A 17,617-nucleotide genomic window follows, 5' to 3' on the forward strand; every position below is an offset into this window, starting at 1 on the left:
TTTTGTTGTCTTGTATTTTTCTTTCCTCTGTGCCAAGTTCCTACTCTTTTGAGGCTTACTTCCTGTTTGTTGCAGGATGTGGGGAGGAGGTGGGGCTTGGGGGTGTGGAGTGTCATGTGCAAGAGAGAGGAGGGAGAGAGAGCGTGATTCTCTCAACCATATGATTTAATACACTCCTCCTTTTTAGTTAGAGAGAGAGAGAGAGAGAGAGAGACGGAGAGTGAGAGTTTTTCTTTAGCGTAGCGTGCGCACACACACTCTCACACACAGTCACAGATATGACCAAGACAGCAGCAATAGCAGCAAAGGACTTCTCCAGTATGTGGTTGCCAGGTGAGTGACTGTCTGTGCAGCCGTCTGTCTGTTGGCTGGCCCTCATTTACCAAGGCCAATTAAGGTTTGCGTGAGGGAGAGGCCACTGTTTGTGTGTGTGTGTGTGTGTGTGTGTGAGAGAGAGAGAGAGTGAGACAGAGAGAAAGAGAAGCGACCACACTGTTGATTAATGCCACCGGGGGCTAACAAGCTCGGCTAATTAGAGAACATCAAAGAGTGAGAGGTGGTACGAGGAGAAAGATGAGGATTGATGGAGGGATGATGGATGGATGGATGGATGGGTGGATGCCTGTCGCAGGCTGAGGGAAAGGTCAAACACCTCACCAGGACATAGCATGCTTCTGTGTGTGTGTGTGTGTGTGTGTGTGTGTGTGTGTGTGTGTGTGTGTGTGTTTCAGTCTTTGTGTTTATACTGAGTACTGAATGTTGGACAGCTTGAGGAGAATACAGTAGAAAGTGTTTCCAGATGTACTGCTGATGAAAAGCTAGTGTTGCAGCTTGTCTCGCCTGTATTATTCTATATATTAAAACAGCTTCTTTTTTTATTTTATTGCTGATAAGTTCTCTTCCTGTACAGCTCTGTAACTGCTGTTAACTTTCAGTGTGTGTGTGTGTGTGTGTGTGTGTGTGTGTGTGTGTTGGGGGATTGCACCGATGACTGCTTTACCTTTCAAAATTCAAATTTGTGTTAGTTAATTCATGTTTTTAAAGCGCTCAAACGTCGTTGTATGAAGAAAACAGGAGAGTATATCAAAAGGGGAAATGTTTAGAATAATTGTCATTCTCAGTATTTGAAAATTGATATGAAAACAAAGCAGAACAAAATGTGACTCCGCTTGCCCCACGGCGCTGTTTTAGTGGGCAGCTCAGGCTCAGAGAAGTGACAGACGCAGTAAAAGAGAAAAGCACATCATGCTCTTAGCTGACTCACCAACTACCAGAAATTAATTTTCAAATGTCATTTAGATCATATGTCTCAGTTTTTGTTACGCTGGTTTGATTTCTTTTTTTTCTTTCTTTCTTTTTTTTTGTTGGTGTTTATCATGGAGTGATTCATGGTTTAGAAATCACTGACTCACTTCCTAACCTGTTGTGGTCACTGCTGTGACCATCAGTAACTCACTCAGATCAGAGCGGCCAACTCTCAGCCCCAAAGTTTCAACAAGTGGAAATACGTCAGAATGTAAATAAAACAAAGGCTGACATTAGACTAATAGTTTAGGCTGTTAATGCAAAAAGGCTGTTCATGCAAAAAGAATAATAGTGCTAATTAATTTTCCTTAATTAAAAAGGGTGACACATTTTTAACATTTATTTCCACGTTCTGGCATCTGAGTCTTGTCGAGGTTGATTAAACAGTTGTGCTAAATTATGCCGGAATTATAATAGAATAAATGAGGAACATCGTTTCCCAGTTTTTATTAATTATGCAGTCAGCAGGGTCTTCTCGCTTTCTTGCACTGACCTTATCCATCTGCCAAAAGTGTCAGTACAACAAGTGAAAAAAAATATTTCTTAACTCTAAAAATGGAGCTGATTCTGCATATTTCTGTCAGTTTAAACTGTCGGTGACGAAGGCCTCCCCCAGTGACATCAGATTATATTACAGCAGCAGCATTTTCTTTTAATGTGTTTTATGAACTCACGTTTAGCATTTTAATTTTAGTGCAGTGAACACAACCAGCAATCAGTCAGTGACGATAATGAAATGTCACAGACGTGATGATCCGCCTGCTGCTGCTGCTGTGACATCTCAGCTTTTCCCTCAGCTTCTTACTTCATTCTCCTCTTCAGTCCCTTGCGTGATTCTCAAATTGAATTAAATTCATCATCCAACATATTTAACTTTATTTAAAAAAAAAAAAATCAGCTTCTTATATCATCCTCAGATTTTGACTTCATCTTATCTTCACTCAGATGTGCCAAAACTGTTGAGCTGGAAAGCCAACTCTTTGAAGCTCAGCTGTAAATGGAAAATATTTCTTAGCAACCAAAATTGTTTTTTTTTTCTTTTTTTTTTTCTTTTTTTTTAAAAGCTCTGTAGGCAGTGGATGACTCCAGTTCCCAGGACCCCCCCCCCCACACACACACACACCTTGGCGCTGGGGTTGTGTGGTGGTGTGGACGGGGGGTTCGGGATGGTTGCAGCAGAGTTTCGTCTCAGCCAAAATACCCAGAGGAGAATAAACAGAAACAGTCCAGACTGAGCTCAGACACTGTTGTTCCTCGTTCCTTTTTATTGCATCATTTACTCATGACACAGGATTATACAGCATTTAAATTTAAGACACAGTGAGTGTAGTGCGGCTGTATGGTCTCACTGGGTCAAAGATAAACCCTGAGCTTTGCTTTGAGATTAGCACTCTTACTGGTGGACAAAATAGAACAAAGTTAAATCATACTTTAACCTTGTGCTTGGAAATATACTCTCTTTGGTTTTTGGTTTTTTTTTTACACTTCTGTAAATTACATTTCAACCCCATATGCAAAGAAGAACAAGGAGCCGCTTGGAAAAGATGCTGCTTTTATTGCCATACTTGTTGAGAAAAATTCATCACAGCCATAAACCATTTTTAACATGTCTGTGTCAAGTCAGTCCCGTGGTCGTGTGTGGCTATGTGTTTTTAAAAAAACAGGGAGGCTTTAAGAGAGAGAAAGAGTGAGAGAGAGCAGGCTAATATTAATAGCCTCGCTGACAGTAAGTGTTGGGTTTAGCACTCTGCGTTCAACCCGGTACAAGGGGAAGTCGGGAGGGGAAGTGAGAAAAAGACACAGCATCTTGATATACTGTCCCACCACTGTATTACTGACCACATTATCCACCACGCTGCTGTCTGTAGGCCATTTTAAGCCATGAATCAATACACACCTTCCCCGGGTGTCCCGCAAGAAGGCAGGCAGTACAGTGCAAGAGACAGCACTTTGGGAACTTCACATTACAGCTGTTTTATGAGCTGGACAATCATTTTATGAAATGGATTTGGCTTTGGTATTGTTCACTGCACATATTGATAATCTGAGCACAAGACAGTCCGATATGATACAAATGCCATACATATATATATATATATATATATATATCTAAACATATTGCAGTTTGTTAAAGTTTTAAAAGTGCACATCATAAGAAGAAGACGTTACATTTTGGTGCTGAGGTTTGGTGTTTTTTTTTTTTTTCACCTGAAATTGAGCAACACTGGACAGTTGCAGCCCTGCAGTCGTATGTAATGTTGGAAGTTGGAACAGCCACAAATTCAGTCTAATAATAGATTAGTCGGCTTATTGCGTCCATATGGTCGGTGACCAAATTAGCTTTTCTTTTGCAGAAGTCCATTTATTTGAGGGAATTCCTGCGGTCAGTCTGTGTGTGTGTGTGTGTGTGTGTGTGTGTTCCCTGACCTCACGTTATAACCAGTGTGGCGGCAGAGCGGATCTTTTCTAGCTCATCACCACTTCCCCCTTCCCCTAAAGACACCGCACGTAACAAAGTCCACTGTTCTCACATCTGTGTCACTGAAACAAGTGTATCTCTGCCACTGAATGCATGTTTGAACAAGGAGAAGCTCTCGTTATTTCTAAGTTCTTATCTTTATAATGATTACACTGGACTGTTGGTTGTTTTTTTTTTCTTTTTTTAAAGTGGCATCAGATCAGTAGAGGTCAGTGGAGCAGGTTTGTCCTCTTCTCCATGTGTCGCTGCTGCCCCCCCAATGGTGAAAGTCATGCTTGACCAGTTGCTTCCTTGTATTGAGTCAATTAAGAGTGTTTTCTAGATCTAAGGTGTCTGGTTGATAGAAGCACAGCCATATGTTGTTGGGAAAATGATCATTTGCAATAGTGTCAGCGCTCTCTCATCTGCAGCATGAAAAAAACAGGATGAAGTGAGGAGAGATGAAGGGGAGGGGGTGAAAGTGGGGAGGGAGAGAGAGAAAAAAAGAAGGAGGGAGACTGAGAGTTTATTATGCAGGTGGCAGATATAATTAGTTGGTCGTTGGGCAGATTTGCATGTTTTCACAAAAGGGAAGTAGCTGTGTGTGTGTGTGTGTGTGAGTGTGTGTGTGTGCGCGCGCTTGTCAGTGAGAGAGAGAACAAGCGGGAGAGAAAAAAAGAGGTTTCAAATGGACACAACAAAAAGTCATCTTACAGTTTGTGGTTTCAGACAAATAAAAAGTCTTGTAGTGAGATCGTTCGGTTGATTAACAAAACAAAACTACTCACACACAGAAGCTTGTAAACATGTGTCCAACCCCACACACCTAAAACTCTCCTCAGATCCTCTCTCCCATCTTTCCTCCCCTCTCTGCTGCCAAAATGCCTCATTCCTTTTGACATAAACCATAAAAAAACCTTGCATTTCTTGCGTTCCTGCCTTCACTACTGTTGCCATAGGGACTGTCCCAATACAGTATCAACCAGGAAGTCATGTGGTCTTGTAATGAATGACACGCAATGTGAGACATTTTCAGTGCCGACCTGCTCCCACGTAAACAACTGAAGTTAAATTTAGATCAAGCAAACACATTGGGTCAACCTACTCTTTATGTTAAACCACTGATTGGAAACAATGAATGAATGTGGGCTGGATTCAATTTTGAATGATTCAGCCAAGCCACATTGCTTGGTGTACAGTATGTAGGCCCTGTCTGTGACCTATAAAAAAAAAAACAATAAACTCAGCCCTAAACTATCTTAGAACAACACCATGGCCATCTTCTTTCCCCTGTCGTCATCCAGATTCCGATCACCTGCTCCGCAAAGGTCTTGACGTGGTGCTTCTGTCTGCACTTTTACTCCGCCGCAGATTTGAAAGTAGACGATGCCAACTGGTTTATCTGTGTGTTTTACAGATATCAGGATGTCAAAGCCAGTAGAGGTGGAGAAAGTAGGGGCTGACTCACCTTTGGAGAGCACAGGTAGGTAAGATGTGCTGCTGTCAGTGACGGCAAACGCACAGGGCACATGTGTGCTTTTTGTACTCTGACTCAAGGTCGGTTTCTCACTTTTTCCTCTCCGTCCTACACAGATTCAGAGCGGAATGGACCTGAAGCAAATCACCAGGTACATCTCACTCCTCTACTTATTACATTTATCTTCCACCTCTTTCACCTACGTGATTGATGCACCCAAAGAGAAAAAAAAAATTATTTTTTTTTTAAATAACCGTGCCAGTCATGGATATTTGTAGGACAAATTATTTCCATCATCTATTAATTTGTCGATTCACTTTGATTTAATCACAAAGTCTTCGTGAAGCATGTGAGGTGTGAGAATCAGTCTTGAATTACTTTCTTTGTTCAAACATGTTCAATCAAGAATTAATTAAAGCTGTCAACAGCAAATCCTCACATTTAAGCAGCTGGAAGCAGTGACTTTTTGTCATATTTGCTCCTAAAATCATTGAATCACTTACTAAAAATTATCCAAATTGATCCAAATTAACTTTCTTTTTAATTTTTGGCAGTAATTTTGTAAATGAAGTTTTGTCTTATTCTCTTCCTGTAGGCTCAGTCGATGAAAATCAATCCTTTTCCTCTGTCACCAGCCCTGAGCAGCAACAAGGTTAGTGTGATCCTGAGCGTGTGTGTGAGTGTGTGTGTGTGTGTGTGTCTCCGTGTCACTGAGCTGTCTGAGCATGTCGCTGCATACGTCTGGGCCTATGTTTGTTTATCTTTTGTGTTTTAACGTCACCCAGTGGACTGAGTGACAGAACAGCTTTGTTGCCGCGTTCGACGTTGAGGTAGAATAATGTGTCGAGCCTCCACCCATTCCTGAGTGTAAATAAATTCACTGAGAGCAGAGAGTACGGTGGCACTCTGCTTTCACAAAGTGCATTGAGAGGAGGAATAAATCTATAATGCCACAACTCTTCCAAAAGGTGAAATCATCCTAATTTGCATACCACAGAAGATATGCAAATCGCTAAGCCAGTTCATACGTGCCTGATCCTGGGAAAAAAGATCGAGTCTTTGTGCAGGGTAAAAAGAGAGATTAGTGGACTGTCACTGAGAGCAGACTAGAGAGACAGTTCTGGTCAATTTCCTGATTATGAGCATTGTCCAAAATTATACTTAAATTGAAATAATCAATGTTGCCTGTCAGGATCCTAAATAGCCAAGTTTCGCTCATGTAGTTGTTTGTTTCAAACTGGCTTTTCTGACCAGTAATAAGTTCTGGGAAGGGCAGTTTTTTGACCTTCCTTTACTCTTTTTGTTGTACAGGATTTATGTTTTTCAATGCATGTATGTGTGGTTTTTTTAATAATGTTCGTCTACATGTACCCCTCTGTTCTCTGTCTTACCCACAGAATAAGATGGAGGAGTGTGGTGAGATGTCCCCAGCCCTTCCTCTCTCTCACGGCCCGACCCCCTCACAGACGGCCCTGCAGCATACGCAGCTCATGCTGACCGGCTCCCAGCTAGCAGGGGTAAGACAGGCTTACAACATATGCATACACACACTCATACACACTTTGCTTTGCTTTAACCTGCTTGCTTCTCTTGTGCTGCTTTTTGAACACTTGCTTTCCTTCTTTCTGTCCTTTTGTCCTTTCCTTCTTTTCCACTTTTTTCTGCTCTCCTTTGCAACTTCTCTCCTCTGCTCCTCTTTTTCTTTACCAGTTGACCGCTCTGTTGCCAGCACAGCAGCAGTTGTTACTACAGCAGGCTCAGGCGCAGCTCCTGGCTGCAGCTGTGCAGCAGTCCAGCGCAGCCCACGCCGCTCACGCTGCCCATGCAGCCGCCCAAGCCAATCAGCAAGCTCAGGCAGCCGCAGCAGCAAATCAGCAAGCTCAGCAGCAGCAGCAGCAGCAGCAGCAACAGCAACAGCAACAACAACAGCAGCAGCAGACAGGAAACACAGGGCAGCAGGCCCAGTCGCAGTCCCAGGGACAGGGACAGAGCACACAGGAACAGACAGGCCAAAGTGTTCCTGTCCCAGCTCCTCCTCCCCAGCTCACCCTCTCTCAGCCAATCCAGCTCACCGCCCAGGTACTGAACGCCTATCAGATCCGCTTTCTGAGAGGCGGCTTGATTGATGGACCAGCCATGGAACAATTCTTCTCATGTGTCAATGATATGTTTCATGATTCAGAGTTTCCACCTTGCATCAGTGCGCACATTTTCCATTTCTTTTCTCTTGTGTCATACATTAGCAGTTTTACATTAACAAGTTTTTCACCTGAGATTGATTGATTACTAACACATTTTTGCATGGCTAAGCCCTCTGTCTACCGTTATAAATTCACAAATTCCTATTCTCTGTCTATTCTCTTTTGATTGAAAAGGACATCCAACAGTTGCTACAGCTACAGCAGTTGGTGTTGGTGCCGGGCCACCCGCTCCCGTCTCCTGCCCAGTTCCTCCTCCCACAGGCACAGCAGGGCCAGCAAGGTGGGCAGGCCTCTAAGAGTTTTTGTGTATTTGTTGTGTGTGTGTTTTTTAAGACGATATAAGTTGAGATGTTAACAGAAAATCTCCTGGTTTTTTTGGTTATAATTATAGTTGGTAATGTGCGTTTTCTTCTCAGGACTCCTATCGACACCAAATCTTATTCCGCTACCTCAGCAAAACCAAGGGAGCCTGCTGTCTGCTCCAACTAGAATGGGACTTCAAGCACAGGTATGAGCAAACTTTCAAGCCTTAGTCAGTGGAAAGGAAACCTGTTTGTGTCCCTGTGACAAACACCTCTGTCCCTCTTTCCCTCTCGGTCTCACTTTCATTCCTCTGACATCGCGCCTGCTACAGCGAGATAAGAGCGTGGAGGTGAGTGGCGGTGGAGGCATGACCACGGTGCCCTCAGTGACCTCTCACCCTGAAGAACCCAGTGATCTGGAGGAGCTGGAACAGTTTGCTCGCACTTTCAAACAGAGACGTATCAAACTGGGATTCACACAGGTAGGAAGCGACAGCAGCCGTGTGTTACGTTGGCGCTGACTGTTTTGCGATCTGACTTGTTTTAAGACTGTACTCCGTTCTTCTATCTCGTCACCAGGGGGATGTTGGCTTGGCCATGGGGAAGCTGTATGGCAACGACTTCAGTCAGACCACGATCTCCCGCTTCGAAGCCCTCAACCTGAGCTTTAAGAACATGTGCAAGCTGAAGCCGCTGCTGGAGAAGTGGCTCAATGACGCAGGTGAGATTGAATCAAAATAACCATAGTTTATGTTTAGACTTTGAAATGTATGTAGTTGTTCTGACATTCAGTCTCGTGTATGTTTGTTTTGCTTCGTCAGAGACCATGTCCATAGACAGCACCCTGCCCAGCCCCAGCTCCCTGTCCTCACCCTCTCTGGGCTTCGACGGGCTTCCTGGTCGCCGCAGAAAGAAGAGAACCAGCATCGAGACAAATGTACGTGTGGCCCTGGAGCGTGCATTCATGACGGTAAGTTAATGAGCCTTATTATTTCCCTTAGGACATTTAAATCTCTAGAAATGTGAAAAAGTACAGTGAAGATTATTATTCGTCATGCTTTTCTTGGATCGAATTTTGCTTTTACTCCCAAGCACAACACGAAAAAGTCTGTGACCGAGGCTGATTTTATACAATTTTTATGTGTGAATAAAGAGAAAGTGTACCTTGTGGAGACAGGAAGACTTTTAAGAGTTTTAAGAAGAAGAAGATGAACTTTATTGATCCCGCAGTGGGGAAATTCACCTGTTGTGGCAGCTCACAAGAACACAAGAAGAGTGCAAAAAGTGTGCATAAACAGTTACAAAAAATATAGAGGTGAAATAAATTAACAATTTACAAGGTAAGTAAAAATAGTACACTATAAAGCTATATACAAGTCCTCATAAGGGAAGAAAGAGGACTAGACCATAGAATTATACAGTCTAACAGCAGCGGGAATGAAAGACCTGCGGTAGCGCTCCTTCCTACACTGAGATCATCTTAACACTGCACAGTTGTTAAGTCATTATTTTTGAGCAGAGCTTTTTGAAAGTCAAATTCTGTTCTTCATGTTGATACAAATGATTTATGTGTTGGTGTTTTTAATGGGTGGTTCAGTTATTATAACTGTTATTATATAAGTTTCACATTAGTATTCACATCTGAATTTTAAAATTTTGGTCAAAAGATATAGGTTTTAATGTCAAAATAATAAGTAATGTGCCTCTTTGTGACTGAGAGCTGGACTTGGCCACACACACACACACACACATGCACACATGCACACACTCACGCACACACAGCAGAGGACCAGACGCAGAGGTCAGGATTAAGGGTGCGCTTCAGCTGAGTTCACACAAAACCCTCCAATGGGGAACCTTCTTGCAGTGATGTTTTTGGTCTTCAGAACGCAACAGCTGTGAAACAATCAGAAAATAAAGTTTTCTTTTGTCTGATTCACAGTTCTCAATAACGTCAAGCATCCTCTTCGTTGACTCTGTTGTTCTCTCGGTCTCGTTCTGTTTCCCCTGTTGAGTCGTGGACTTTGAATGGTGTTCTTACAGACAGCAACTGACAAATCCTGCGTAAAGAGCCCTTAAATAAAAAAGCAGCAGCATCATCTTCAACCTCCAAGCTCCAATCTTCCAAGCTAACGCTGTTGTCACTCTTCACGCTTAGCGAACCCCTCTGTGTTTGGGTTGAGGGAGGGGATTGAAATGCGGTGATGCTGAAATGATTATGTATTCCTGTCCCCCTCCCCTCCTACAGAACCAGAAGCCTACCTCAGAAGAGATCTTACTGATCGCCGAGCAGCTCAACATGGAGAAGGAGGTGATCCGGGTCTGGTTCTGCAACCGTCGGCAGAAAGAGAAGCGCATCAATCCCACCAGTGCCACCCCTCCCCTGCCCAGCCAGCCGCCCGCTGCCCCACCAACGCACAAACCGCCCTGCTACAGCCCTCACATGGTAAATATCCAACCTCGACATCAACGCCTAATGAATAGCTTTTTAGTACCAGCCGTCTGTAGTTTTAGAAACCTGAATCTGACTCTCCCTCCCTCCTCCAGATGTCCAGCTCGCTGTCGCAGGCCGTGACCAGTCTCAGCAGCACAACAGTGACCACCATGTCCTCCGTCTGCCCCCTGACTTCCAGCCTCACCTCCACCCACCCCTCCCTCAGTTCTGCTCCCTCCCCAGTGACTCCTCCTCCTCCTCCCCGCAGCACAGCCAGCCCAGCCACTCCCAGCCACAGCACACTCAACCTTAACACGGGGTAAGAGACCACCTGGGACTCGCCAGTCAGTTCCTTTACAGCAGTTACAGTCAGGGAAGTTTGAGGTTTTAGAGCTCAGTTCAGTCAAATTCTGAGGGGAAAAAAAAATTATATTTTCTAAGTACCTTTCAAGATATCTGGCCTTTCAGGTGGTTTGTGGTTTTTAATTTGGCTAGGATTTAAGATATCTATCTCCAAATGGGACCAGTGTACTTCTGAAACGTTCATGCAGCTGCTGACCTGGTGACAGGATTATAACTTTCCCGTAAAGGTCCAGTGTGTAGGATTTAGGAGCATCTAGATTCCATCCAACTGAATCCTTATCTAGAAAGAGGTTTGGTTTGTCCCTTCTGGGCTTCTGTAGAAACATGGCAGACTCTGTGGAGGAGGACCCACTCACTCTGGAGATAAAAAAGGATTGTTCTATTGTTTTCCGGTGATTTTACACAAATGAAAACATGTTTGTGAATATTATATTTCGTTTCTGCCAGTAGATCCTCCTAAATCTTTCACCACAGATGAAGTTCTGCTTAACTCCAATGTATTGGCTTGGCAGGATTAATCTCACAGATGGACACTGGAAAACAAAGACCAAATGCAGCAAAACCCACAGAATCTGCTTAGCAAGATACCTCTTTGTAATTTGTGTGAACTGAACCTTTAAGTGTTGCAGCTGTGTTTGGTTTTCTTTTGAGTTAACATTCATCTGAATCTTGAATATTTATTAAAAGATGACTGTTTCTGTTGAATAAAGTTCGGCGACATGTAAACACACATACTGCACTGCCCCACGCTCGGTTCACCTGCAGTTTGTAGTTAAACGATACACGCACAGTGATTGTTTGCGCACACACGAGCTGATGTTCCAACATGCCATTGGGCGCCACTGCTTCCACCTCTGCAGCAGTGCTTTATAACCCTGTGTGTGTTTGTGTGTGTGGTTCTTGTGTTCACAGCTTATGGCGTATGGGTAAAAAGAACGGTGACGTGTCTAACTACATCACCGATTTTGCTGCAAACTTGAGGTGAATACGACGGAGACACACATGCTGATACACAGTACACAGCTGTTCAGCAGAGAATGCCGTGTTCTTGTACTGAATCACTTCTGTCCTTTAACTTGAGTTCACAGTTAACGAGAGTTTGCGTGTTTTATAACATTTTCCAAGGTGTTCTTTTTCTTTCTGTATTTCTAACCTCTTGTTTGCACCTGTACAGCCAACTGTCGGCAAACTACTGCTCTTCATTTGTTCAGGGCTGAATTTGCCCTCTGCTTGTCCTTGCTGCTAAACCTGCTTTTTTTTTCTCTCACCTTTTCTCCTCTGCCTGTCTGTGTTCGTATATGTGCTTGCACATGTATGGTGCTGTGTGTGTGTGTGTGTGTGTGTGACAAAACAGGAACACTGTGATGGGAGTTAACACGGGGATGAGCCAAGCCCTCCTCGGTAACAATCCCCTGGCCACTATACAAGGTGTGTGTGTGTGAGAGAGAGAGAGAGAGAGAGAGAGACACTGAAATGGCTTCATTCCAGTAGAGTGAAAAGAAAAAGACAAAAAAAAAAAACCCCAAAAAATCAAACAAACTTCTACACCACTGAAAATCAGAACAAAACTTACGGGTCCAGGCTGAGGTGGATGTGCACTTTACATTAATTTCATTTCTTTCTCTCAGGATCACAGAGTACATACAAATATGTGTTCAGCACACTGGCGATACATTCCCCTCCTCTCAAACACCTTTGTCTCTCACACACTCCCACACACATATAAATACTCAGCCACACACTGCGTGCACCACATCCCCTTTCACACGCCTTCCTACACTTGAGAACAATACAAGAACAGCACAGGGGGGGGGGGGGGGGGGGGGGGGGGCTAAAGTCCTGCAGAAATGACCACCAAACTGTCCCGACCACCACATCAGCAGAGCTAATTTTTAATCATAATTTCTGATATGAGGGGGGAGGAGAGGTGGGGTGGTGTTAAAAAGAGAAGTGTGATGATGAGTAATACAGTTATGCATGGTAGGTGAATCAAATCGTACTGGTAGACAGCAGGCTGGAGACATGGATGAATAGGCAGTGGAGTGTTTTTGTTCGTCCACGGCGAGAAGCAGCTGCGGATGGTGAAGGTTGCAGAGAGGAAGAACGACTTATTACTCATGTGTTGCCACTGTCATGCATTAATCCATCCCCTCAAGTGTCTGTGTGTGTGTGTGTGTGTGTGTGTGTGAGAGAGAGAGAGAATGGTTGCGTTGATGTGTGGGCTGAGTTTTGGTGTTTGCGTATGGTCTGTCTTGCTCATCTTCAGCCTTTCATCTCTTCAGCCCATCAAGTCAGCTTCACCAAAATGTTGAGACCTTCATCTTCAGCGTTATTTACATTTTTGTGCGCGTGTGTGTGTGTGTGTCAAAGCCTCAGAGTCACAGAGCAAGAGCTAGATTTTTAGCTAGCCGTTCACTCAGCACTCACACACCACAAGATCGATCACCGAAGATGCAGAAGTTACTGTTTCTTTACCAAACGCAGCCTCAGCAGACCATATTGTAATGCACCCATGAGACATTTTGAGTTTTGAGTCGTTGGGGTGCTTTTTTCTGCAATGATTTAAAAAAAAAAAACAGTTTTTCTGTTCCTGTGTGATCGCAGATATTATTAGGCTCGTGCACAAATGAGCACTTTTGTGTGTGAAAGGAGCGTCGCGTGAAGCGCCGGTCGCGGCCGGTCGTCAGCCTTGTTTTTCATAACTCGTGTCACTCGTGTCAGCTTACCTGTTGGCAGTGCTGTCTCTGATCCCATAAGATTAGCTTGAAACAGATATTAGAGAGTACTAGATTAATACGACAGTCTGTTCACTGTTCTGTCACTCATCTGTTCATTTTTTGTTGAAGTTAAACATTTCCCAACTCGCTCGGAGTAACCGCACTCTGAGCATGTCGTGGCCGCTCCCTGTGCTTTCCATCTGAAAGAGGTGGTAACGGTCGTTCTCCACCTACTTCTGCTGAATTCAACAAGTTCAGGCACTTACTCCGACTTGGCTGCGTACCCCAGGAAATTTTTAACGTGACTGAGTGTTAAGTGAGGAAGCCTGACAGATTGATTAAGCTGAAACTATTTCTAACAAACGACAGTTACTCAAAAGCACTGAATATTACTCTTTAATGACAAAAGATAGCAAAGTTTACTATGTGACAAAGAGATGGTGGCAAGGACAAAAAAAGAGTGGAGGATTGTGTTTGTTTTTGAAGTGTCTGAGGGAGGAGCAGAAGAGAGTTTAACACCAAAAATTTACCAGAGGGAGCCAAGTAATACCAGAACACAAAATGAAAATAATAATGATTGTGAAATGCTGTAAAATGAAACTTTAACTTTGGATTGGAGGATTTTGCGTGAACTTTGACCTTTTTCTCTTGCGTTTCTTTTCCTCCCTCAGCCCTAGCAGCCAGTGGTGGCCAGCTGCCTCTTTCCAGTCTTGAGGGAGGCAGTAAGGTGATGCTGGGAGCCTCTGGGGGCCAGGGAGGAGGCCTCCCCTCCTCCCTCTTCCTCAACCACCCGGCCCTCCTCCACATGGGCCCGAACCCCGGCGCTGGACTGATCAGCGCCGCCGTAGCCAAAGCCTCCCAGCCCTCCCCCTTCCCCTCGGCTAGCAGCATCAGCCCCACTCCTTGCTCCCCCTCCCCCTGCTCCAGCCCCGCCTCTTCCTGCTCCTCCAGCGAAATGGCACACAGCCCGCCCTCTCTGGGCGGAGCCAAGATTGAGTGACCACGCCAAGGGCCAAATCAGAAAGGAGGAGGAAGGAGGAAACGAGAACCTCGCCTTTCACACCAAAGCTATCTCTTTCTCTCTCTTGCGCTCTTCTTCCGTTATTATTTTTCGCAATGGCTCTGTCTCTCTCTCTCTTTCTCTCCCAGTCTTTCGATGCCAAAAATACACAGAATGAAAGAGGAGAGAAGGAGGGAAAGAAGCGAAAGAGGGGAGAAGAGGGGGAAAGGGGAAGATCGAAACCAAAAATCTTTATCTATCCAAACAGATGGGGAGGAGGCAACGTGGGACCTTTTTGTCAATAACACGTGATATCCACATGGCGCCTCTCCACTCTTTCTCTCTGAAGGAAAACAAACCAATGACTCTGTAACAAAGAGGTGGAAGAGACGGCAGAGATGCATGTTGGAGTGCATAAACCAAAAATGACAAAAGATAACTTTACTATGTGACAAAGGAATGGCGGCAAGGACAAATATTGGAGAGGAGGACTGTGCTTACGTTTTTCCTTTTCTTTTTTTGTATTGTTTTGAAAAGCTGCGGGTCTGAAGGAAGAGGAGTAGGGAGGATAAGTTTAAACCAAAAATTTACCTGAGGAGGAGGCGGAGGAGGAATACACAATGACAAAAAGAAAAAAAAAAAAACGACAACCATACCAAAATCCCAAATACCAAAAACCAAAAATACGGAGAGAAAAGCTTTATTCAAAGGACGTGTAAATACTGAAGCTATCCAGGACCAGGACTCTACTGCTACTGCTACTCACACACATACAAACACACACACGCACACACACACACACACACACACACACACACACACACTCATCAAGAGCCAATCCATTTTGCCATCGACTCATCCTGTCTTTGTCCGCTCATGTGTCTCACATATTACATACAACGTTTTTCATGCTAGATATTTTGGATAATTTTGTAAAAGATTGTTGCTGAACGAGTCAAGAGCTCATGTATGAATGATTGCCAGTTCTGCTGTATCCTCATGTGTTAGGCTCTTTACCTACCTCTGGTTTGAAGAGTATAGAATACCTTTCCTCTTTCATTTTTATTTCACATTTTCTTGACAGAGGCTTGTTATTCAGTATCCATTTTTTTAGGAGGTACAGTTGGGATTTGTTTTTTAATTATTTATTAGTGTCATTATACAATCCAGCTCTTATTTATTGTTGCAGCTTTTTTTAGTGTTAGCTTTTGGCATTTGAATCATCGTCGTCATCCTCATCATCATCATCGTATGCATTCGTCTTGTCAGTGTTTTTTTTTTTTTTTTTTTGTGACTATTCTGCAGGAACAGAGATGACGAGAGTGGAAAACATGCTCGTTTCAGTCCTCACAAAGTGCCACAGATCTAAAGATGGAGTTGGCACACCGCGAGTTGATTTCAAGGTGTGAATGAATTTATTAAACCTGAACATGTGACATTTTGTGCTGTGAATCGGACCACTCTTCCCTCACTCTTAAAGGCAACCCATTAACGGCGAGTCCGTGGCTAAATGAACATGCCCTGGAAACTTCGCACACTGAAAATGATGCTTGTTAAGAGTGACGACCATTTTGAAAGTATGAAATAGGGCTGTGATTGGAGATTTAAAGTATTAAGTGTTCAGACTGAAGACTAAATAAGTCAATAAAGCCAAGTTTAGTCACAGCTGGCTCTCATTCCTGCCTCGTCAATCAGCATAGATGCTCCCGACACCTGTCTGTCTAGACATGTTTACTGATATTTGTCTGTTTCCATCATCACTTCATCAGTCACATTTCACTGTCATTTTCCACCTCAGACTGCCATTAATTCTGAAATGGAAACCAAAGCATTCTCAAGGCTGTCTCAGGTTCTTCTCGGAGAGCCTCAGCCAAGACATATGAACACAATAAAGACACAGAAGGGGCAGGGGTCGGGGTGGGGGGGCCTGAGAACAGGACAATACCACTGCAACCCCCCCTGGTGTAATCCCCTCCACGTGGCCCGTCCAAAAACCCACGGGGGAAGCTTTATTTAGGGAACTGATCCTTTACTCCGAACCCCCGGAACAAAAGGGTACGCGTGGACAGGCGAAGGAGGGACGCACTGTAGTGAGGGGAGCAAAGCGTCACACTTTTTTGTAAGAGGATACCAAAAATAAACCCAAACCAAATGAAAAAAAAAAAAAACACAACCCAAGGAATGACAGAAGCAAACCAAAAAGAACCCAAACCAAATGTGGCTGGAGGGAGGAGGGGAGGAGGACAAAGTGCAGGTGATGAAAGAAGGGAAGCCGTCGCATCTCTCTGTCTGCCTGTTAGCTTTAGGGCTGCGGCGTTGGCCCCCCACTCTGAACCTGTGTAGCATGGACGGAGGGATGGATAGACAGGCAGTTAGACAGGCGAGCAAAAGAAGGACAGACGATTCCTCCCCTCCTCTGCCCTCTCACTCTCTCCAGCTCTGCTCTCTGGTCCTGGATGGAGCTAAACGCAAATGACCTCACTGAACTGAAATCTTCTAAAAAAAAAAAAAAAAAAATCTGTTTTTATTTTTCTGTTGGTTGGTTCTGATTGTTTTATCTCTGCTGTGTCTCTTGATGCCGTTTTATGTACTGTACTTTAGTGCTTATTACTCATTTGGAATAACGTACTCGCTTACTTATTACAAGAGCTCCTTATTTTTTTCGTAGTCGTGCTAGAGATTTTTATCAGGTGGTTGGAAAAAATACTGTGAAAATTTAGCTTCCAGATTTTTATTAGATAAAGAAACAGACTGTCTTGGCAGAAGAAAAGACACACAAAAAGCCAAAAACAAAGAGCTGACTAGCAAACCTTAATAAAAAAAAATGCCAAACCAAATACTGAACCAAACCAAACACAGTTAGAGAGGAACAGGAGCTGCCCTCTTGACGTGAGGGCACAGAAATGGGTTCAAGTCAATTTGTCTGAGGTGAAACTGTGCGTTTTTCTGTGTGTAAGTGTTTATGGAAGGCCAAAATGGTAAAAAAAAAACAAAACAACAAAAAAAAATCAAAAAGAAATAGTGTCTGCAGTGATGTGTTGTCATTAATTTTGACCCCAGCAACATTACACACACTTCAGATGCAGAATAATACACACAGCGATGGCCTCAGTCAAGTTGACGCTTTGAGAGTCGGATGTTGAACATATCCAAAGAACATTTGGTTTGACCCACGCCAGAAAAACAGTCGAGAATCATTTCACGAACCAAACTTTAGATGTGGGGTTTGCACCGTAAAAGTGAAACCTTTTCTCCACATTGACTCTTAGACGGAATGTATCTGTTAGTGCTTCTATAGATTTTGTAGAAAAAAGATCTATGTTCTACTGCTTACTTATCGCTAATGTATGAAAAAGAAAA

General features: G+C 43.7%; 1 protein-coding gene across 3 annotated transcripts; it reads left to right on the plus strand.

Annotated features, from left to right (window-relative positions):
* The first annotated feature begins 178 nt into the window (after positions 1-178).
* On the plus strand, positions 179-16,436 carry pou2f2a (POU class 2 homeobox 2a). Of its 3 annotated transcripts, XM_046399169.1 has the most exons (16): positions 179-333; positions 5,181-5,246; positions 5,357-5,391; positions 5,836-5,892; positions 6,638-6,757; positions 6,951-7,319; positions 7,616-7,721; positions 7,858-7,949; positions 8,076-8,225; positions 8,323-8,464; positions 8,565-8,713; positions 9,992-10,189; positions 10,291-10,496; positions 11,453-11,521; positions 11,895-11,968; positions 13,929-16,436. In XM_046399169.1, the coding sequence occupies exons 1-16, from the start codon at positions 279-281 to the stop codon at positions 14,255-14,257; spliced, it is 2,217 nt and encodes a 738-aa protein (XP_046255125.1). In that variant the 5' UTR covers positions 179-278; the 3' UTR covers positions 14,258-16,436. The 3 variants fall into 3 exon arrangements, with proteins under 3 accessions (XP_046255125.1, XP_046255126.1, XP_046255128.1); XM_046399170.1 differs by lacking the exon at positions 11,895-11,968 and having other exon boundaries at positions 13,929-14,115; XM_046399172.1 differs by lacking the exon at positions 6,951-7,319 and having other exon boundaries at positions 181-333.
* The last annotated feature ends 1,181 nt before the right edge of the window (positions 16,437-17,617 follow it).

Source organism: Scatophagus argus, chromosome 9 (assembly GCF_020382885.2).
Source record: "Scatophagus argus isolate fScaArg1 chromosome 9, fScaArg1.pri, whole genome shotgun sequence".
Taxonomy (NCBI): Eukaryota; Metazoa; Chordata; class Actinopteri; family Scatophagidae; genus Scatophagus; species Scatophagus argus.

Bases quoted from the DNA above. Each gene is read 5' to 3' on its own strand.
- pou2f2a (XM_046399169.1), top strand. From the start codon at position 279: ATGACCAAGACAGCAGCAATAGCAGCAAAGGACTTCTCCAGTATGTGG. The intron at 7,950-8,075 runs GTATGAGCAAAC...CGCCTGCTACAG, and splicing joins GAATGGGACTTCAAGCACAG to CGAGATAAGAGCGTGGAGGT. The intron at 8,465-8,564 runs GTGAGATTGAAT...TTGCTTCGTCAG, and splicing joins GAAGTGGCTCAATGACGCAG to AGACCATGTCCATAGACAGC.